At 39.1% G+C, this 23,627-nt stretch overlaps 1 protein-coding gene across 1 annotated transcript in view; it reads left to right on the forward strand.

The window, feature by feature from the left end:
- The window catches only part of LOC148852579 (L-arabinokinase-like), a 138,311-nt gene extending 118,299 nt beyond the window's left edge, over positions 1 to 20,012 (forward strand). The window contains exons 17-24 of the mRNA XM_088945832.1: positions 6,054 to 6,097; positions 6,200 to 6,295; positions 6,376 to 6,452; positions 17,770 to 17,988; positions 18,368 to 18,533; positions 18,818 to 18,889; positions 19,048 to 19,251; positions 19,580 to 20,012. Of these exons, the coding sequence (XP_088801958.1) occupies positions 6,054 to 6,097; positions 6,200 to 6,295; positions 6,376 to 6,452; positions 17,770 to 17,988; positions 18,368 to 18,533; positions 18,818 to 18,889; positions 19,048 to 19,251; positions 19,580 to 19,696 (995 nt within the window). The 3' untranslated portion in view covers positions 19,697 to 20,012. The remainder of the gene's footprint in view (positions 1 to 6,053; positions 6,098 to 6,199; positions 6,296 to 6,375; positions 6,453 to 17,769; positions 17,989 to 18,367; positions 18,534 to 18,817; positions 18,890 to 19,047; positions 19,252 to 19,579) is intronic.
- Positions 20,013 to 23,627: the final 3,615 nt, after the last annotated feature.

Consider the following 23,627-nt stretch of genomic DNA (forward strand, 5'->3'; position numbering starts at 1 on the left):
GGAGATGGTGAGTGTTCCCCGTGATGAATATGAGAGGTTTATCCAATCACAGCAGAACACGACAACTTTTGCTCACTCAGGTATGGCTTGTCTGGCATCTACGCCCAATCCCTGGATCTTTGAATATTTATGGCTGTGAATATTTATCCTCATCATTTCAGGAATACTTGGACGAACACGGCGTTATACATCAAACCTCGTGTACCTACACCCCACAACAAAACGGGGTGGCTAAGAGAAAGAATCGCCATCTCCTTGAAACAACAAGATCCCTAATGCATCACATGCATGTTCCCAAACCTTTTTGGAGTGATGCAGTGCTTACCTCTTGTTTTCTGATTAATCGGATGCCCACGTTCATCCTTGATGGTCAGTCTCCGTTTCAGGTCTTGTTTCCCTCTTTGTCTCCGTTCCCTCTTACGCCGAGAGTTTTTGGGTGTGTCTGTTTTGTCCATAATCTGGGTCCTGGGAACGACAAGTTTGATGCCCGTTCTCTCAAATGCATCTTCCTTGGCTATTCTCGGACCCAGAAAGGGTATAGGTGTTACCATCCTGGTTCTCGACGGTCCTTTGTGTGTGCTGATGTTAGTTTCTTTGAATCTACTTCGTTCTTTTTGGGGATTGGTGATGCTTCTTCCTCATCACCTCCTCCCCTTCCACTTCCCGTTGTCGATCCTCAATTTGTTCCAGTTGTGACCAAATCCTTGCCTCTGGTGCCACCACCTGTTGAACGCCCACCTATCCGTCATGTGTATACACATCGCCCACGTGCACCGGCTACTACTCCTCCAGCTACATCTCCGTCGACGGATCCAGCACCAGAACCCCACTTGGCATCTGAGATTGATCTACCCATTGCTTTGCGGAAAGGTAAACGTACTTGCACCCTTCATCCCATTTTCTAATTATGTTTCTCTTACTCACCTTTCTGCTTCCCATCGCTAGTTTGTTACCTTGTTATCATTAAGTTATTGTTCCTAAAGATGTCCAAGAAGCCCTTGCCTCTCCAGGATGGTGCCGTACCATGAAAGAAGAACTCTCAGCCCTTCATCATAACCATACTTGGGACCTCATTGCTCTTCCTCCTAGGAAGCAAGCTATTGGTTGTAAGTGGGTTTATACGGTTAAGTATCTGCCTGATGGTAGTGTTGAATGCCTGAAAGCGCGATTAGTTGCAAAAGGGTACTCCCAAACCTATGGCATTGACTACACAGAGACCTTCTCACCGGTTGCTAAGATAGGATCAGTTCGTGTTGTGATCTCTCTTGCAGCCATGTATGAGTGGCCACTATATCAGCTTGATATCAAGAATGCCTTTTTGCATGGTGACTTACTCGAGGAGGTCTACATGGAGCAACCTCCAGGGTTTATTGCTCAGGGGGAGGATGGTAAGGTGTGCAGACTAAGGAAGGCTATATATGGGCTTAAACAGTCTCCTCGAGCATGGTTTGGTAGGTTCAGTGAGGTGGTAAAGAAGTTTGGCATGAAACAGTGCAAGGTTGACCATTCTGTATTTAGTCATGGCTCTCCAGGAGGAAAAATACTGTTGGTGGTGTATGTAGATGATATTGTTATTACTGGGAATGATAACATTGGTATTGATAGGTTGAAGACTTATCTGCAGGATCACTTTCAGACAAAGGATCTGGGTAAACTGAAATACTTCTTGGGGATAGAGGTAGCCAGATCCAAGTATGGGATTAACTTGTGCCAGAGGAAGTATGTGCTTGATTTTCTGGAAGAAACAGGCTTGTTGGGTGCCAAACCAGCTGAAACACCCATGGACACAAATACCAAGCTAAGTAGTGATATGGGTGAAGTGTTTGAAGACCCTGGCAGATACCGACGACTTGTGGGCAAACTGAACTACCTAACCATTACCAGACCAGACATCTCATTTGTAGTTAGTGTGGTAAGCCAGTTTGTGCAAAAACCTCTGACTCCTCATTGGAATGCGGTTCTGAGAATTGTGAAGTATCTAAAAGGGGCCCCGGGTCGCGGTCTGATATACAAGAGTGGGGGAAAACTTGAAATAGAAGGGTATTCTGATGCTGATTGGGTCGGTTCTATGTTAGGCGGTCTACTACAGGCTATTGCACGTTTTTGGGAGGTAACCTGGTGACATGGAAAAGTAAGAAGTAGACGGTTGTGGCAAGAAGTAGTGCAGAGGCAGAATATAGGGCTATGGCGCATACCGCTTGTGAATTAGTGTGGCTAAGGAACCTTCTACAGGAAGTAGGGTACAATATTAACACTCCAATGAAGCTCTATTGTGATAATCAGGCTGCAATTCATATCTCCTCTAATCCAGTGTTTCATGAAGGAACCAAGCACATTGAGGTTGACTGTCACTTTGTGAGGGAGAAGGTTCTGAATGGAGAGCTAGACACTACACATGTTAATACAGGAAATCAGTGGGCTGACTTATTTACAAAAGGCTTGAGTCGGGGAGTATATGATATATACTCACTAGCTTGAGAGGGAGTGTTAGCGTAGGGGTATTTCTGTCTTTATACCTTGATTGATGTTGCTGATCTGTAATGTTGTGTTGAAACATGTGCTCTTAACTTAAGTAAGGGCACATAGGTCTTTTCAGTTATGTTTTAATAATAATATAAATACTTACTGGCCGACTGGGAGAAGTCATGTTGACTCTTTCAGTTCGAACCAGAATTCTCTCCTCTCTTTCTCTCTTTCTCTCTTTCTCTATCACTCTTTCTTCTTCTACATAACTGAATTCAGTCAGGCCAAACTCTAAGGCAGACCTGAATTATAACAGGCACGAATGCCTAAGTGTGCATAAGCAAAAGAGGAATTAGTCTCTGAAGGAGTAGATGCTATAGATGGAGACTCCAAGTGATTGATTGTTTTGCCATATTTCTCATATTTAGATCTGGTGGCTGCAAGTTGTTTCCCCATAGATTTCTCAACACTTGACCCCTGTTCACTCTATGATGAGGTGGATACATTTGCATTTCCACTTTTCCCACTCTCATTCCTTTTACCATTGTTTCCATTTGAATCTGGTAGGCATGATCTTTGGATGCAGCATCCAACAGGTGTCCTTGGTGTGTTTAGGCTTCTTAAATATTTACACACAACATCCTGCTTTCCAACATTAAACTTTGGCTTTATCTCAGCATTAGCATAATGTTCAACTTGAGGTTCCACAAACTCAACCTGTCCCCTACTCTCCTCACTACTAACCATAGCATAGCCTTGAGACAGGGTCACCTCATCTTTTGCTAAAACACTCCATCTCGCAATATCATATTTAGGGTTGCATTTGGTGAGGAACTCAAAAACCCAATTTTTCTCCACCAACTTCCTATGTGTCTCAACATCTTTTTTTGTTCCCCCTCACAACAGTCTCCATCATGTCAATCTCCTGCTAAAAATATTTTAGCATGGATAAGTAACAGCTAAGGGCTTCTCCCCCTGTCTTAGATTGTTCACATCATTCTTTAGTTTGTAGGCCTTGGAAACATTCAACTTTTGGGAATAGGTCTCTATGACACTATCCCACACCTCCTTTGCAGTATCGATCCGTAGGTAATACTAGCTAATATGAGGTTGCATGGAATGATGGAATTTACTAACCATCCTACTACTGTGTAAATTTCCTGCATCCACCTCAAATAGGTAGGGTCATCCTTCGTAGGTTTCTTCTTGCTCCCAATGATGTACCATCATTTCCCTCTACTACATACATGAATTTATAGACTAAGATCATGCCAAAAAATTGGTTCCATCTAACTTTATTGTATTTACTGCCCCTAATAGATTCTCCACAAACCTCCCATGGCTAAACCCAGAGTTTGTGGGGTATTTTGTTTCACCTCCAGTTTCCTCCATTGACTGAATGGAAAAAATTGCAAATCAAAATAGGACACTGCTAATCAATGATCACTGACCTAAAGACAAAACTACTGCTCAACCACCCAATACTAGGGTTTCACAAGACCTAGCAACCCAGGAGGAGAGAAAGTCCAGCCACTCCTACCAGGGATTCCAGAACCCTTCCCTTTAAGCCCCAAGCACCAACTTCAAAGTATCTGTAGAACCCTTAACTCAGTTTCTCCAGTTATCTAGGGTTTTTAGGAAAATCTCCAAGAACTTGTCTTGGGCATCAAACAAGGGTAAATTCCTCTCCAAAAACCCTCCCAAACTAGGCTGTATAAGCTACCAATCAATCAGACAATCAGTTCTCCATACACATTGTGTATGGACCTAAAAGAAGAAATTGCAAAAGGTGGGAACCTGCTCTGATACCAAGTTGTAAATTACACCAGCAGTAGTTCTGAAAAGTAACAAAGAAGATAGAAAAGAAGAAGAAAGTGAAGTTCAAGAAAAGGATTTAGAAGGAAGAGAAGAGAATGGAAGAAAAGTGAAGAGGATGAGAGATGTTTGATCCTCTCCCTCTCTCTCTCCCTCAATTGATTATATATGTGTTGAATAATAAATATTGTAAAGTTACGTGAGCGCTCCTAGTTGGGTGGCTGTCTTAAAAAAGCATAAAAAGAGTAAGTATTAAGGCCCATTACAGCAGATAAGGGAAGAAAAGGGAACTCAAGGATTTTTACTGAAAAGGAAAGGAATAGAGATGCCATCATTGAAGTAGTAACTATTAGAGTGGTGCTTTGGGTGAAAGCTATAGAATTATTTGTGGATATCTCTACAGACATGTTTGGAAGGAAGTGGCTAATTGAGCCCCTCTCAAAGCCAAGATCAGTCCCCATTGGTCTCCACCAGTTTGGGGATTTATTGAATTGAACTTTGATGGAAGCAGTGAAGCTAACCCAGTGCCTTCCAGTATTGGAGGATCTTTTAGAGACGAGGACAGGAAAGTTATTGGTTTATTTTCTGGTCTTATTAGTGTAACTGATTCACTTAGATCTGAAGTTTTGGTAGTAATGGAAGGACTAAAGAAGGCTAAGGAACTGAATATTCATAAGCATATTATTGAAGGAGATTCAAAATTGGTTATAGCCTTATAGGCTGGCTGCAAAAGGAGGAGATTGACTATGGATTTTGTTAATGTTGTGTTTGGTTGCAATGCAAATAAATTAGCACTGATGCAAAACTATGGCAGTGCAAATGATTTTGAGTGTAAATTCTGACCTATTTTTGTTTTAAAATTTAGCTTATTTTGTTTAATTGTAGTACAAATGGTACAAATTAAGATATAACAGAATAAATTAGAAAAAAATAAGCTAAATTCATCCCATTGCTCTATACTGGTTAGTTTGGAAGGAGCACAACAATAAGATTTTCCAAAACAAGGAATCTCCCCTTGAATCTGTTATTGGGAAAGTGGAGAGAACCATAATTGTTTGGGCAGGTCTTTACAAAATTACAAGGAGTTCAGGGGTTGGGAATATCAGTTTGTAATCAGTGGAGTTGGATCATCCATGATAATGATTTCATAATGTAAATGGTTTTTTGTCTAGGCCAGTGCTCACCTTCTTTGGTTTTTGTGAATACTGTCATGCACAGCAGAGTATATTTGTGTATGTCTTTCGGGGCTTTTCTTTTAAATACAAAATACTCGATTATCAGAAAAAACTGTTAAAGGGCATTGTAAAAGAACAATCTTCAACTTATTCATAAATTGGGAATGATTGATGTCTTTACCCAGGTTGAGGGAGAGTATTTGGCTGTTCTTTATTTATCTCTTGTTGAATTGTTATATTTCTTTTCTTTATATTACTTTCATCCATGGGTATTTATGTCATTTTATATGTAACTAGAAAGAACATAGAAATAGAAAAGAGGGTGCACGCCCAAATACCTTTTTTGGCCTTCAAATTTTCTTCTCTCTTCTCTCTACTTATTCTTTTCACATATTCAGTTTCCTTAAATCAAAAAGTTAGTTTTTAATTCTTTAATTTCAAGCATCTTAATAGATGAACTACAAATCTATGAATGCTGAATTCTGGGTACAAAATGTTATATGCATATAGGCGAATTTCCATTTTGTGGCATTATATTGAAATACAAACATTCTACTGAGGACAAAGTAACATAATGTGCACCATATTCTGTGTCTGCAGGACTTAACATCACACCAAGAGATCTTGCTTTGCTTTGTCAAAAGGCAAGACCATATGCACAACCTTTCTCTGTTTTTTTCCTGCTTCTTATTAGAATCTTTAAGAAATCCGTTTTCATATGGTTAATTATAACAAATATTTGACAGGTTGAGAATCACATTGTTGGAGCTCCATGTAGTGTGATGGACCAGATGGCATCAGCATGTGGTGAAGCCAACAAACTTCTTGCAATGATCTGCCAGGTATTGGTTGTCACATAACTTGCTTAAAGGTGTTTTTCAAGTTAAAGTTAATGCCCATAATTTGTTTGAAACATGTACAGCCTGCTGAACTGATTGGACTGGTTAACATCCCCACTCACATAAGATTTTGGGGTATTGATTCAGGAATAAGACATAGGTATGAGCTCCATTTTATTCTTTCTAACCATAATTGGCCCTTATTTATCTCATGACTTGATTGGCAAGGACCTTGCTTACAGATGGTTCTTTAAATTCATGAAAGGATGAATTATGATCATTATGAGAACACTGTTATGTTTCTTGATCTCTTCTTCTGCTTTTTTTTTCCTTTTTGTTTCATGCTTTTAACTCTATCTAGTGCTTTTCTACCACAATCATTCATTTTTTTCTCTTGTAAATTTCTTGTGCAAATTCTCTCTTTATTTTCATTGACCGAGTTAACCAATATCTTCCATTATCTGAAACAAAGTCCCATTAGCCTTGTATTAACCAACGATGAAAGAACCCAAACATCTCAACTAAAACTTAACCCAACTGTTTTGCATGGGGGAGGGCCGGAGGGGGAGAGAGCTGTCTCCACTCCACTCTTGCAAAAAAGATAGAGTGTAGAGCATAGGCCTATTGTATTAATGTGCTGCTGAATTTTACATCATATTTTCTCATAGTTTCTTTTTCTCTTCTCCACAGTAGGGAAAGTTTGATAATAACTGTCAGAAGTAAACAAGTTACAATAATTCACTATTCATGTATGAAGCAAGCAAGTATGTTTTCTGATGCCTCCACCTCAAGGCACACCTGGAGGTTTACTCAAGGCTTCAATCTGAAGAATGGAGCAAATACTGCAAGTGATAGAGATGAAAAGCATCAAGATGTTGAAGAAATAATAAGAGAGAACGTGACTTGTTAGGGTCCACAAATTGTGGAATCAAGTCTCATGTTTAAGAATTAAAATCCCATCACTTTTTCTATTTCAAAAGGAAAAAAAAAAAAAAAAAAAAAAATCTCACTGTCCTAATTAAAATGCCATCACTGTCCTACGTTTTCATGCTAAACCTTACTTAACCTTTGTTGAAGTTTCTGCTACAGGGGTAATATTGAATTTTTCCTTTTGTTTCTTAGTCTTATGTCTTATGTCTTATGTAACTCTTAGAGGGTATTTTTGTAGTTTTAGTTTTTATTAGAAACCTAATAAGACAAAGGCCTATAGGAGGGAGAGAGGTAAGTTTGAATCTCTCTCTTGGACATCATTTCTTTTCTCTTCTTCCTTTCTTCTCCCTTTTTGGACCTTGTCTCAACTGAATCTCTTCCTCTTCCCTTTTCTTTTGTATTTCAACTTTTCTTCACCTCTTTTTGTCATTTTTTCACATGGTATCAGTGCACTAGGGCTCGGATGTCACTGTTCACGCTATTTTTGCACCCTAGGAGTAGAGAACTCACTCTATTACCTACAAGGAAAGAAAAGGACCTAAAAGGAGTGGTCTCTCATTAGAAAAGGAGGATTTAAAGCCTCCAGTTGTAGCTGTTATGGTGTTTTGGGTGTTCTTCTAGAGTTCCCTCTTGCCACGACCAAAAAGAGGGATGGTTATGGTGTGTGGCCAATGCAGAAAATTAGTGATAGTGCGTAGAGTATGAACATTGTGTTGTGGTGTGGTGATAACCATGGTTTAAAATGTCCCTAATTTCCCTAACATTTCCACAACGTATTTCCATTTCCATGGGTAGTGACATGAAACTTTACCGGAATCGACAGAATCCCCAATGAACACTACCAGCATTATGTGGAGTACAAGAGATAGTTTCCACAACATATTTCCATTTCCACTTCAATGGGTAGAAACTTCTACATGAAATTTTACTGAAATCATCATATTCCCCAATTAACACTACCAGCACTATGTAGAGTACAAGACAAAGTATATAAAATAAGTTGGTCAAAATGTTGTATATATGTGAAGTAACAATGTTATTGCCCGCTTAACTTACATGGTTACCACTTTGAGCTAGCTCAATATTCATTTCAAACATGAAATTCAAGTATTAGTCTTTATTGTGTAATAGATTATTTGGTTGATCTATTACAACCATTTACATTTTCTGAGTTTAAACTTTGCTTCAATTCATTCTATCACGAACCTATAAATCTTAAGGCTTACAGGGCAACTTCAGAATGCATTCTTTTGTCTATAACCTTAGTTTCTTAGCTTTGTTTAATGATTTGGAACAAGATAATAATTTAAAAAGGTGTGCCTGTGCTTCTTTATCATTTCATAAAATACCATTCTATATTTTGCATTTTTTACAATGTTTCCACAATGTCTATAATTTTTACAATATTTCACAATATTTCCATATGATATTTCCAACATTTCCAACATGCTTCTTATACTTGGATGGCCAATATTTCCACCGATATCAACATTCTAAACCTTCTGATAACCCTAATGTATTTGTGTCGGTCTCTCAAGTAAGAGTTGTTTTCTAGTTGTGGTATCTTGCTTCTTTTTTGGTGCTAGAAACTAGTGTAACAAGTTGATTTTCTGGTTATGGATGACTATAGTGTATTTTTTCAACCTTTTGTGACCTATGGCTTCTTCCACTAGTAGCACTAAATAACCTGTAGTAGTGCAATCAGATTTAATGAATACCCCATTAACCAAAGTGAAGCTTAATGGCATGAACTATGTACCATGGGCCAAGTCTGTGGAAGTTTCTTAATTGGAAGATGCAAACTGAATATATTAGGGAAGACCAACCCAAAGAGTAGGGGTATAAAGAGTACAATGAATGGGTGCAAGAAAATGCACAGATTATGACTTCGTTGTGGAAAAGTACGGATAATCATATAAGTGTTTAATCTTATGTTTTTGGACATGGCAAAGGAAACCATTCACCCTTCGTCCTCGTGTTTTTGGTTGTATTTGCTTTGTTCATAAATTGAGTTTAGGCCATAAGAAACATGATTCTTGAGCAATCTGGTGTGTATTCCTTAGTTATTTGTTTACTCAAAAGGGATATAATGCTATGACCCTATTCTTCAGAAGTCCTTCATAGTTCTGGATGTTACCTTTGAGAATCTTCCCTACTTTTCTAGATGGGAAACCTCTCCCTCTATTCTTCTTCCTTCTGATTCAGGTGAAACCTTTATTCCTCTTCCCACTATCAAGGAGCCTCTATGACCATCAATTTATAGTGTATTGCAAGCAAGATCGAGAACCCACACCAATATTAGCACCATCTCCCACTCCAACTTCTGATCCACCACCAATGTCTCAACCATTACCAGATCCTCCCTAGTCGGACCTTGATCTTCCCATTGCTCTTTGTAAGGGTAAGCATGCTTGTATTGATCATTCTATTTCACGATATGTTTCATAAGTTCACTTATCTCACTTATCTCTTGCTCTTCGTAAGCCCTTACCTCGCCCACCTAGAAAGAGGCGATGGATGAGGAATTTCATGATCTTCAGTCCAACCATACTTGGGACCTCATCTCCTTGCCTCCTAATAACAAGCAATTGGTTGCCAGTAGGTTTATACAATCAAGCATAGACAAGATGATAGCATTGAGAGGTTTAAAGCCCGACTGGTGGCCAAAGTACACAAACATATGGTGCTGACTATTTTAAGATCTCCCCAATTGCCAAAATGGGCTCCGTTCGGGTTATCATATAGGCTCCGTTCGGGTTATCATATACTTAGCTACTCATTTTGACTAACCCCTTTTTCAACTTGATATTAAGAATGCCTTTCTCAAAAATGATCTGTAGGAGGTGTACATGGAGCAACCCCCTGGGTATGTTGCTTAGGGGGAGGTCGGAACAATGTGTAAATTGTAGAAGGTTATCCATGGGTTGAAGCAATTCCCGCAGGCTTGGTTTAGCCATTTTAATAGTGTGGCAGGAATTTGGCCTGAAGCAATGTAGTGTTGACCATTCTATGTTTATTTGGAACACCTTGTATGGGAAGGTTGTCTTGGCTATCTATGTTGATGATATAGGTTCATAGGTAGTGATGCACAGGGAATTGTTGAAGTGAAGCATATCTTGCAATAACATTTTCAAATTAAGGATCTAGGTTCCTTGAAGTATTTCTTGGGCATTGAAGTTTCCTATTCTAAGTGGAGAATCTCCTTGTCACAAGGGAAGTATGTTTTGGATCTGTTAGATGAGACCAAGCTATTAGGTGCTAAGCCAGTTGAGACACCTATGGATTTCAATGTAAATGTCACTAATGGTAAGGGGGAGCTATTGAATGATCCTGGAAGGTATAGGAGGTTAGTTGGCAAGTTGATCTACCTTAATATCATCCATCCTGATATCTCCTTTAGTGTAAGTGTGCTAAGCCAATTTATGCAGAATCCTACAACTACTTATTGAATAGGTGTTGTTAGAGTGTTGAGGTACCTAAAGGGTGCTCCAGGTCAGGTCATGGTCTATTATATAAGAAAGGGGAGAATTCTCCCTTGAAGGGTATTCAGATGCAGATTGAGTGGGGTCCTCTATGGATAGAAAATCTACCACAAGCTATTCTACCTTCTTATGTGGAAATCTACCACCACTTGTGAATTGATTTGGTTAAAGCATCTCCAAGAGATTGACATTCCTATTAGCAAAGCAAATTAAGCTCTTCTATGATAACCAAGCTGCCACACACATTGCTTCCAATCTAATTTTTCACGAGAGAACCAAACACATAGAAGTTGATTGTCATTTTGTAAGGGAAAAGGTGACAAGTGGTGATGTAAGATCAAAAGATCAACTAGTTGATATATTCACCGAAAGAGTAAGCCATGCCAAGATGGGTTACTTTTGTAACAAGCTAGAGCTTTATAATATATATTCTCCAGCTTGAAGAGGAGCGTTAAAGTTTATTTGCAGGAGTAATATTGTCTTTGTTTCCTTTTGTTTCTTAGTCTTATGTCTTATGTAACTCTTGGAGGGTATTCTTGTAATTCTGGTTTTTATTAGAAGCTTAATAAAACAAAGGTCAATAGGAGGGAGAAAGGTATGTTTGAATCTCTCTCCTGGACCTTATTTCTTCTCTCTTTTTGGACCTTGTCTCAACTGAATCTCTTCCTCTTTGCTTTTCTTCTTTATTTCAACTTTTTTTTTCACCCCTTTTTGGCTTTTATCAAAACCTTCTTACATTCCTTGCTTCATGATTTATTTCTCCATTAAATTTTCTTGGAGTGTTATATATTATAAAATCATGTCTCTCTTATGGTTAAAATATTGATTTAATGCATCCATGCTAACCTGATAAAGGTAAGACAAGTAGGCATGAAAATTTCAAACTTGACTTCTCATGTCCCTGTGAACAAGGATCCAACCGCGAAGAATTATATGTGATGCTCTCATATGGAACTAATCCAGTCATTTAATCTTCTACCTAGAGTTTGTAAATTCTCACTAAAACCTACAATATGTTTCCTAAGAACCATGTTGATAGAACCATGTTGGGTTATAAAATTGATTGTAGAATTTGTATGTTGTGTCTGATTCTTACTAGATCCAATATTACAAAAAACCCAGATTCTATAATGCCATGAAAATGGCCCCTAAGTCTATATGGTGAATGCAATATATCTATATACTAGAAGTTCAGGACTGTTATCAGTCTTGAACCCTAATGAATCTCAGGATCGAAGATAAGCAGAAAGAAAGAGGAGAGAAGAGAAAGAGGGAGAAGAAGCAGTAGAACACAAGGGTTGAAAGGAGGAGCAGAAGCTTCATGTTCTGCCACCGCCACTTTAATTAATATTTATAGGTTATGCTCATTACATGGAAAGGACAGATCTGCCCTTAGTCTTTACATAACAAATAGAGTAAAACAAAGACTGAAATAAATAACAACTGAAACAACTAAATGACCAATAGCTAACCCTAGGCAGACTAGAATATCTTCTACCCTACGAACACAGTGGGACCGTAGCTGTGGGGCCCACTTCAGTGTTCTCTTCACTCCCCCTCAAATTGGGAATAAATGTTTATCATTCCCAACTTGGATAGATCTGCCTCTAGCTTCTTCCGTGATACAGCTTTAGTGAGGATATCTGCCAGTTGCATATTGGAGGTGATGTATGGGAGACATACTTCTTGTGATGAGACCCTCTCTCGTACAATGTGTCGATCAACTTCAATATGTTTAGTCCTGTCATGCTGCACTGGGTTGTGTGCTATATTAATAGCCGCTTGATTATCACCAATACAGCATCAGGGGCTTCTCATACTCAACACCCAACTCCTCAAGTAATGATCTCGGCCAAAGAATTTCAGCCACTCCATTAGCCATTGACCTATACTCAGCTTCAGCACTAGATCGAGAGACAACACTTTGTTTCTTACTCCGCCAAGAAACCAGGTTACCTCCTACAAGAGCACAATATCCAGAGGTAGACCTTCTGTCATCAACACTCCCAGCCCAATCGGCATCTGTATAGACTTCCACCTTCATGTGGTAATTGTTCTTGAACAGTATACCTCTACCCGGGCATCTCTTCAAATATGCTAGTATTCTTTCTACTGCTAGAAGGTGTGTGGTTCTAGGAGAATGCATGTACTGACTGATAACACTAACGGCATAACTGATGTCTGGTCGGGTAAGGCATAGATATAGGAGCTTTCCCACTAACCGCTGGAACATAACTTTGTCTTCAAGCAGCTCCCCACTCTCTTCATTAATCCTGTGGTTCTGTTCAATAGGTGTATCTGTAGGTTGACACCTAGCTTTCCAGTTTCAGCCAAGAGATCTAACACATATTTCCTCTGAGAGACAAAGATCCCCTGCTTAGATCTAGCAACCTCAATACCCAAAAAATACCGTAATGTACCCAGATCTTTCACCTCAAACTCTTGATGAAGAAGCTGTTTGAGGGACTCAATCTCATGGTTGTCGTTTCCTGTGACCACAATATCATCAACATAAATTGCAAGTAGTGTCAGTGACGACTCCACCCTCTTGATGAATAATGTATGATCTGACTGGGCCTGTACATAACCAAACTTCCCAAGGGCTAGTCTGAATCTGTCGAACCAAGCTCTAGGTGACTGCTTCAAACCATACAAAGCCTTATTGAGCCGACAAACTTTCTTAACTGCCTCTGTATCATAGAATCCAGGAAGCAACTGCATGTAGACCTCTTCCTGCAAGTCCCCGTTCAGGAAAGCATTCTTAACATCCATTTGGTACAAAGGCCAAGTGTAGCTTGCTGCAAGAGATAATAGAACCCGAATGGTGGTCATCTTGGCTACCGGGGCAAATGTCTCCAAGTAATCTATACCATAAGTTTGAGTGAACCCCTTTGCAACTAGCCGAGCTTTGTACCTCTCAATGGAACCATCCGCATTATGCTTCACAGTAAATACCCACCTGCATCCAACTGGTTTCTTTCCTTTGGGAAAGTCAACTAGCTCCCAGGTATTATTTTTCAACAGGGCATCCATTTCAACTTGCATTGCACCTCTCCACTCCGGGACTAATAGGGCTTCTTGCACTGTTCTCGGAATAGGGACATTAGCAACAGAGGTGAGATAGGACCTGTAGGAGGGAGATAGGCAATCATAGGACAAAAACTGGGAGATGCAGTGGGCTGTAGATGTGGTGCAATGCCGTTTTCCTTTATGGAGGGCAATGGGAAGGTCAAGGTCATCTGCAGAGGGTGAGGTAGCAACAATGGAAGGAGTCTCTGTGGGCCCTGGGATTGTAATATCTGGACTTGGAGCCGCATAAGAGATTGTAGCTGGCTGGGACTACTGATGACCAGGATCAATCTGCCTGCATCGCCTATGATAGACTCTCAACTCCCGATCCCTTTGACCACCCTCGCTACTATAGCCCTCATCATCAACTGGAATAGGTAAGGGAACAGCCCCAAAGGTGTTAACCCTGTCCTCACTGCACTCCTCCCCCTGAAGAAAAAGACCCAAATCTCCACGCTCACTACTCTCCCCCTAAGGAGAGACCCGAGAATAGTAGGGTGTCTCCTCAAAGAAAGTGACATCCATGGATACAAACTTCTTCCCGGAGACAAGATCATAACAACAATAACCCTTCTGAGTTTGTGCATAACCAAGAAAGATGCATTTGGAGGCCTTGGGTTGAAACTTGGAGTGATTGGGACCAAGAAGCTGAACAAAACAGGTACAACCAAATGTCTTCAGGGGAATAGTGAACAACTCCTCATTGGGGTATAGAAGGGAAAAAGGAGGTTTCATATCAAGAACCCGAGAAGGAATCCGATTAATAAGATATACTGCCGTAAGGATAGCATCACCCCAGAAGCGAATAGGGACATTGGAGGTAAACATAATACTTCTAGCCACCTCCAAGATGTGCCTATTCTTCCTCTCTGCCACCCCATTCTGCTGAGGTGTATGAGGACACGTGCTCTGGTGGATAACCCCATGATTAAGGAGGTACAATGCCAATGGCTTAGCAAAGTATTCCTTTGCATTATCAGATGTAAGTACTTTTATCCTGGCATCAAATTGTGTTAGGATCATTTGGTGGAAGTTTTGGGTCAGGACAGGCACCTCATCTCGTGATCGCATAAGATAAACCCATGAAAAACGGGTGTGGTCATCAACAAATAGCAAAAAATACCTGTACCCCCCCCCCCTAGAAGGAATGTGATATGGCCCCCAAACATCAGTCTGCACAATATCAAAAGAACTATTACTCCTTTTATTACTCAATGAATAAGAGTTCCTATAATGTTTATCCAACTCACAACTTTCACACTTCAGCTGAGATAACTCAACAGACTCAAACAAAGTAGGAAACAGACTCTTCAAGGACCAAAAAGATAAATGACCCAATCGGTTATGCCACAACATAACCGGACTCACAACTTGAGAAACAAGTAACTTCTTATCCACTGACTCTTCCCGACGAGAACTCTCCCCGAGCAGATAGATCCCATTTGTCTCACAGCCAGTCCCAATCACCTTCTTCGTCTCCATGTCCTGAAAAACACATCGGTCAGGAAAGAAAGTTACTGAGCAATTCAAATGTTTGGTAATGCTACTGACGGAAAGGAGGTTAGTATCCAGTTTAGGAACATGCAAAACAGAGGACAATGATATAGTATCTGACAGTTTGATGTCACCCTTGCCAGAAATAGGGACAAGAGAGCCATCAGCTATAGATACTTTATCCCTACCAGAAGATAAGTGATAAGTAGTAAACAGAGAGGGCAAGCTGGTCATATGGTCAGATGCACCTGAATCTATTACCCAACACGGTTCAGTAGTACCTGGAGCGGAGGCATGGTAGGCTGAGGCTCGAGTACCTGAGTGTGCAAAGGCCGATGTAGCTGGAGCTGATGATGACTGCGGTAACTGAGCTGAACTGCCAACTTCCTTCTCCAATTGTATTAGAGCTGCCCGAACTGCAGCTAAGGTCTCTAATGGTGTGCCTCTCGTGCCAAATGAGGATGCTGAATCAGTAGTCGTAGCCACATGAGCATTACTCCTTTTATTTCTCAACTTTGCCGGGACCAAATGTGGATGCAGCTTCCAACATGTTTCTTTTGTGTGCTTAGGTTTCTTGCAATGCTCACACACCACATCCCTTTTATCTTCCTTCTTTCTGTCCCTCTCTGAATCACCCTCTGTTTTGGATTTGACAACTACCAAGGCAGGTGTAAGCGGCTAAGGTTGCATCATGACTTTCCTCCTGGTCTCTTCACTGTGCACTAAGGAGTATGTCTGAGAGAGGGTCACACTATCTCTGGTCAAGATCTGCTGCCTCACAATATCATATTCCGAATTCAGTCCTGCCAGAAACTCAAACACTCTGTTTGTCTCAATGTGCTTTCTATGTATCTGAGCATCTTTGGGACTCTCCCACTCAAGAGTCTCTTAGTGATCAATCTCATGCCACAGGGACTGCAAGTTAGAGAAATAGACCGACACTGGTTTCTCTCCTTGTTTAAGGGCATTCACCTCACATTTCAACTCATATGCTCTGGCAACATTAAGGGGTTGGGAGTAAGTCTCTTTCATCACATTCCATATCTCCTTGGCTGTCTTTGCCCATAAGTAATTTCGGCTGATATGGGGCTGCATTGAATTACAGAGCCATGTCATAACCAAGTAGTTTTCTTGGACCCACTTGGTATACGTAGGGTCTCCCTTGGAAGGTTCTGCTACATCTCCCAAGAGATACCCTACTTTGCCCCTTCCCCCAATAGCCATCATGGCTGATTAGGCCCATTCCAAGTAGTTTGATCCATCAAACTTTACGGTTGTAATCTGAAAACCTGTCTCAGAACCACCACCATAACTGCTGTTCCCAAAACTGTCTTCTGCCTGATTCTTAAGATCCATTTCAGTCAAGAACCAGAAGTATCAAAGATTATGGTTACTACAGTCAAAACCAGCACTAGAAGTCCCAACAACAGTCACAAAATCAGTAGAGAACCAATCTGTACTCACGATAGATGTGCATGAAATACAGTCCGAACTGTTTTCACCCCTTCAAAAGTGTTTGAAACCCCAAAAGAAGACTGAAACACAGTTTGAAGGGCAATCTGATATGCTGAAGCCAATTCGAGGTTTTAATCAGTCCTAAGAGCCTTACGGATAAGGTTTGTATTAGGGTTAATATGAAACCCTAAAACTGATCAATGTTGAGGAGAATTCTAGGGTTTGCCGCAGGAATAAGATCACAAGTTTCGACTTAATACTAGGGTTTGCCGTAGGGATAGGACAAAACCCTAGAGAAACCCTAGAGAATAGAGAGATAAAACCCTAGAGTAGTTCGGCCACCCTTACTGGATAGGTCCAACCTATCTTTTCTGATGTTACTTCTCTCAGAAAGTAAAAAACTTATAGTAGAATGCAGTTCACTGCCTACCAAGGTTACCCGAACCCTAGCCTTCTTTGATTCTTCCTGATCACCAACTTGCTACAACTGTGATACTTCTTCAAACAGCTGCTAATCCTCTGGAGATCTCCAAGAACCAGTCAACGAACTCTGCTTTCTCAATCTTCCAGCCTTAGATGGTTCTCATGTGGTCGGCTGGACTAGACTCACATGAGAGAACTTAGCTCTGATACCAACTAGAAGTTCAGGACTGTTATCAGTCTTGAACCCTAATGAATCTCAGGATCGAAGATAAGCAGAAAGAAAGAGGAGAGAAGAGAAAGAGGGAGAAGAAGCAGTAGAACACAAGGGTTGAAAGGAGGAGCAGAAGCTTCATGTTCTGCCGCCGCCACTTTAATTAATATTTATAGGTTATGCTCATTACATGGAAAGGACAGATCTGCCCTTAGTCTTTACATAACAAATAGAGTAAAACAAAGACTGAAATAAATAACAACTGAAACAACTAAATGACCAATAGCTAACCCTAGGCAGACTAGAATATCTTCTACCCTACGAACACAATGGGACCGTAGCTGTGGGGCCCACTTCAGTGTTCTCTACATATATGATTTTTTTCCAGTTTTAAGTACTAACACTCTCTGCAGTATTAGCGGAACAGACTATGGATCTGTGAGAATAGGTGCCTTTATGGGTCGAAAGATGATAAAGTCTATTGCATCATCTTTACCATTCCATTCATTGTCAATTGATAATTCTCATGAGCATGTGAACGGGAAAATTTCTGACAACATTGGAAAGGATCATGGTGAAATTCTTGAAGTTGAAGCTTCATTAGATTACTTATGCAACCTGTCTCCTTGCAGGTTAGTCAACTCTCTCTTCCACTGTAGTTGTGAAGTTATGAAGCTGTCCTTGATAAAAGGGCATAAAACAAATCAATAACTTTCAATCATTGGGTTCTTTGGTACCTATCAGAAAAAAATAAAAAAAATAAAAAATAAAATAAAATCATTGGATTCTTTGGTAAAGAAGGCCCTGCAATCCCTGGTCACACATGTTTCTTTCTTTAATTTTCATCTTCCTTTTGGATTGCACCTTTTTCTTAAAAAAGATTGACATTCATTTCTTAACTTGATAACAGAACATTGATCTTAAACATATATTATAATTCCAAAGATTTAAGGATTGGTTTTCATATGAAACAATCAAAATAACTTCCAATCCCTTTATTTATGTATTCAGATATGAATCAGTTTATGCAAAGAGACTTCCTGAATCCTTGCTTGGTGAGAAATTCCTAGAGAAGTATGTTGATCATGATGATGAAGTAACAGTAATCGACCTTAAACGTTGCTATGGAGTGAGAGCAGCTGCTCAACATCCTATCTATGAAAATTTTCGCGTCAAGGTTGTTTTTTATTGTTGATGGATAATATTATAAAGTCAAAATAAAATATAGAAGGTTCTAAACATGAGTAAGAAGAATATCAAACCTGAAAAACCCGCCCAAGCCCATCCCAAGTGGCATTAGGTTTATCTTAGGTGGGATTTGGTTTGGTAAGCTTTGGCTCTGATTGTTGCTTCTATATACTTTATAGATCACTGAATGTGCCTCTGTATGGATCAAACAAATTGATAGTTGCTTGTTTATGCTTATGATAATTACTTGAACACTTTTTAATTGATGTATAGGCATTTAAAGCACTGCTAACATCTCAAAGCTCAGATGAACAACTTTCTGCACTTGGAGAGCTGATGTATCAGGTAATTGTTTAAAATTCCATTTTCCATGTACTTCATTATAACTTCAAGAATATGGCTTCTTGGCATAGGGTTCAAGTTAACCTTCTCAGACTAATAATTTTCTTGCAGCAGAGAATCAAAAATCATATTTCTACTTAATAGACACCCTTGTATTGCAGTGCCATTACAGCTACAATGCTTGTGGACTTGGTTCACATGGAACAGATAAGCTTGTAAAATTGGTACAAGAAATGCAGCACAATAAATTGTCTAAATCTGGAAAAGGTACTTTATTTGGGGCAAAGATTACAGGAGGTGGCTCTGGTGGAACAGTTTGTGTCATAGGAAGGAACTGCCTACGGAGCAATGAGCAAATTCTTGAGGTAACTTTCTTATATCGCTAATGTCAAAGAATGTAAAATTAAAATATGATTTTCTCTGACTTCTCTACTGCTAAAACCATAAAACATTCCAATATTCATGCTAATTATCCCTAGTTGCTGATTATGTTGTTTCTTTATTTGCATTGCTTGTCAGTTCACAATTTGGTTATGGTTTATAACTTAATATTTATATCTTGGGTCAAGGTTATATATATATGCTGACAAGCCACTGGCCACAACGTTGTAATGGCTCTAATTTTAATTCCTTCACATTTTATTCTCTCTCTCTCTCCCTCTCCCTCTCCCTCTCTCTCTCTTTGACCTCTAGATTCAGCAGAGATACCGAAGTGCCACAGGATATTTGCCATTCCTTTTTGAGGGCTCTTCACCAGGTGCTGGAAGGTTTGGGTATTTGAAAATCCGTAGACGCTTCATCCCAGCTTAAGCTAGTGTATGAACATTGGCAGAAAGGTAATTTGAAAAGGGAACGCTTATTTTAAACACCAGTTTCTTATAGCAAGGAGGATTTCTATATGATTTTCTTCAAAGTGTTCATAAATGTTACAGTTGCAATTATTAGTGCACGTGGAATACTTGAGCTCAAACTTGGTTTGTATTGGATTGAGAGAAATGAGAGGAGAAATTTTACGAAGTTCTGGGATGGGTTATTCATTCCATACTCCCTTCTGTTTTGTATATTAAATTAAGTTGGAATTGTAGTTCTACCCAAACTCTTTAATGCAACCCATCATTAGTTTACTGATTTTATCGATACTTCCCCTTAAGCTGGTGCATATATATCACATGCCCAACCTGTTGAATACACTTAGTTAATTTTGGTTTCTCATATGCTTTGCTAAGAGTATCTATCACCTAGCTAATCTTCAGTCTTAGCAAACAATAATCAATTATCCTTTATTGTAAACTGCTTATGAATGAAATATCTGTCTACCTCAATTGGACATCCTAATCCTAACTCATGAAGAATCATCTTCTACCAAATTATCTTACAAGCTCCATGAGCCATGGCACTATGCCACTACATTGTATCTAACCACTACAAACTATTTCACTCTCCCTTCACAACAATTGTGATGGCTGAAACCATCACTGATTACCCAGAAAACTTATTTAGCTTGGTCCAATCCTCAATAATAAGTTGCAGGAGCCTTGAAAGAAAAACCCTAGTCAGATCAATTAGGGAAAAGAGAGATCCATCACTTTACCTAATCTGATACCATACAAAATGTGGTATACTATAATCAGAATACTAGAACAACTCTTATATTTAAGGTATTAACTCCCATTATCTTTCATTGAATGCTATTTTTTATTAATCTTGTTAATGATACCCAGAATTCCATGTCCCAATCTAACATCCAATTATCCAAGATTTATATGGTGTATTTATGTAATCGGATTGGGTTCAGATTTTGCAATATGCATCTAATTAATAATCGAATCGGATTCGGATTTTTTACTCTATCCAACCCAATTATATTATAATATTTTTTTATTTTAATATATAAAATTTATATAACTATATTTAAAAATATAAAAAATACATTTTATGTATTATATTATATATGTATGTATATGTATAATAAATTCAGTATCTTATATTTACATCAATTTATTATATATAAAAGTTGAAAAGTAATTAATTTTTTATTTTTTTTGTATTTTAAAAAGTAAAAGTGCAACCAGATTAAATCCAAATCTGATCCGAATCCATTAAGATTCAAATTCAAATATGAGGTCACCAAATCCAATCAGATTTGGACGCAAGTTTTCAGCGTCGTTTACAACCCTACCTCTTGGGGTTAGGCTAAATATCCACTTTGTAGATGTTTGTTGTTTCTTTTCAGCAATGTGGGGAGTTGGATGACTATGAGCAATAATAGTATGGTAGCGGGAATGTCATAAGAATGGTTGCCTAAGTGTCATGAGATTAGTCATTGGGGCCCCGTGTGGCATTCAAATGGATGGTGCATAAGTTAGACAAAAGGCAAATTGTATTGCATTAATGGATGGCAAGCATAAATACACAGTTCAGTGTCAAGGGGATCCCATGCTTAACCTTTACATGCTCTTGATTCACTTGACTATCTACCTCCCCTCAAAGAGTGCGTTAAGCTTATGAGAGAATAACATCAAAATGATGAAAAATCATACTAAGTAATTACAAGAATGCCATTGACAATTTCCCCATACAAAAGTACATGCATAGCCCACCCATGACACACACTTGGACACTGAAGTAGCAATTGTAGGCACGATGGATGGCACTTGATGGTGCGGCGAAGAGAACACTTGTGACACAAGTGTAGTAATTTGATACCCTAGGTGCATATCATGGCTCTTGAGGTACCAATTGACCCCAGTCATACTCATAAGTGGTTTTGACTCAACTCCATGATGATTATAAGGATATACCATGGGCTTGTCAACAACAGGCATGAGGTCAATGTACTAAGCACTCTTTAATCCATGGTTTTTTACTAGCATATTGGGGAAGCAAAAGGAACCATGGATTTTAAAATCGGACTGGATCGGACGATCAGATCAGAAAAACCGAGAACTGGTCACCTAACCGGTTCCGTTTTTCCCCAAACCCACTTTTTCCCCCAAAATTGTTGATTTTGGTCAGCAAACTGTTGAACCGATCGATTAACCATTAAAATGGTTTTGACCATTTTTCAAATTTTTTAATTTTTTTAAATTTTTTTGTTAGATGGGCCAGCCGTATGGGTCGAACGATCGAACTGTTTGAACCAATAACTGAACCCTAACCGGTTCAGTTTAAAAAACCATGAAAGGGACCATCCTTTTATAGCAATAACCTTGTTCTCTACCACCCACCCTTCTTGAGGTAGGTTCTTTGGTAAAAGAGATACAAGAGATGACAAAGGAGTATCATGACTAGATAAACCAAAAGAAGTCATCACCTGTATAAACAAAATAGGGAAATTAGTACCATAAAAAAATATTTTACCTTGGCATGAACGATAAAGTTCTGTGCATCAAATCCTTTGGTGAAAAAGCTCTTTGTAGGCTAATCCCTAAGACATAAAGACCCCAAACCCAAAGGTTTATGAGGGCCTATTGTTAATGAATTTCTACATGCCACATCCTTGGGTGAAGAAGCTCTATGTAGGCTAGTGTCTAAATCCAAGAGGCCTTAAGGTTTATGAAACTTTGGACCTAGGGACCCTAGACTTGATAGTCTATGAGGGCCTATTGTTGATGAAGTTGTACTTATCAAGTCCTCTAGTGATGGAAGCTTTAGGTAGACTAATCCCTAAATCCAAAAGACCTCAGACCCAAAGGTCTATGAAACTAGACCTCAAACTCAAAGTTCTATGAGGAATTACTCAAGGTTCAAAGTATCAATACAGGTCGATACACCAGTAAGGTGTATCGGCCTGTATCGGTGCTTTTTTTGTGTTTTTTTTTTTTATTTTTTTCGAATCTGGTTCAAGGGGGTCAGTTTAAGGCCTGGATACCCTCTGAACCCTTATCTGACCTGAAACACCCCCTGTAGGGGCTTATCAGGAAGGCCACGATATGATACATATTGGCCTGTATATTTTGAACCTTAGACATACTGTTAACGAAGCTTTACTTAACAAGTCCTTTGGTTATAGAAGCTCTATTTAGACTAATTTCCTAAATCCAAAAGACTTCGGACCCAAAGGTTTATGAAACTCTAGACCTAGGGACCTCGAACTCAAAGGTCTATTACTGATGAAGTTTTACTTATCAAGTCCTTGAGAGATGAAAGTTCTATGTAGATTAATCCCCAAATTCAAAAAACCTCAAGCCCAAAAGTCTATGAAGTTTTAGACCTAAAGACCCCAAACCCGAAAGTCTATGAGGGTTTATTAATGATGAAACCATGCCAATGTGCCAAATTGTGAAGTTCCAATTCTGCATGTTATGTACAAACAAATGGATCTCATTATACCTAGAATGAATTTTGCCCCCATCAAATAAGGTGCTCTACAAGTTGTTAGCTCAATTTGGAAGGAGTACAAATACAAATATGTATAGTACAAATACATACAAAATAATATAAAATATAAGATTCTATACCCTACAAATATGTATTTGTACTCATTCCAAACTGAGCCTATAGAACAAAAATATGACAAAATGCCACATTACTTAACAATAGCGTCGTGGTACAAAATTCAAGAGAGTAGGCCACCGAGACTATCAAGCAAGCATCAAAATCGATTGGCTAAGAGAACCACACATAAAAATCAAATAGAGGCTTGATTAAAGTGGCAGACCACTCCACAAACTCATCTATATTTTGATGCATGGGTTATGGAAGTTTGGCTGAAAAATCAAAGTCATGGAGAAACAGTACA

The sequence above is a fragment of the Nelumbo lutea genome, chromosome 5 (assembly GCF_056320005.1).
Source record: "Nelumbo lutea isolate HS-2025 chromosome 5, American lotus-T2T, whole genome shotgun sequence".
Lineage (NCBI taxonomy): Eukaryota > Viridiplantae > Streptophyta > Magnoliopsida > Proteales > Nelumbonaceae > Nelumbo > Nelumbo lutea.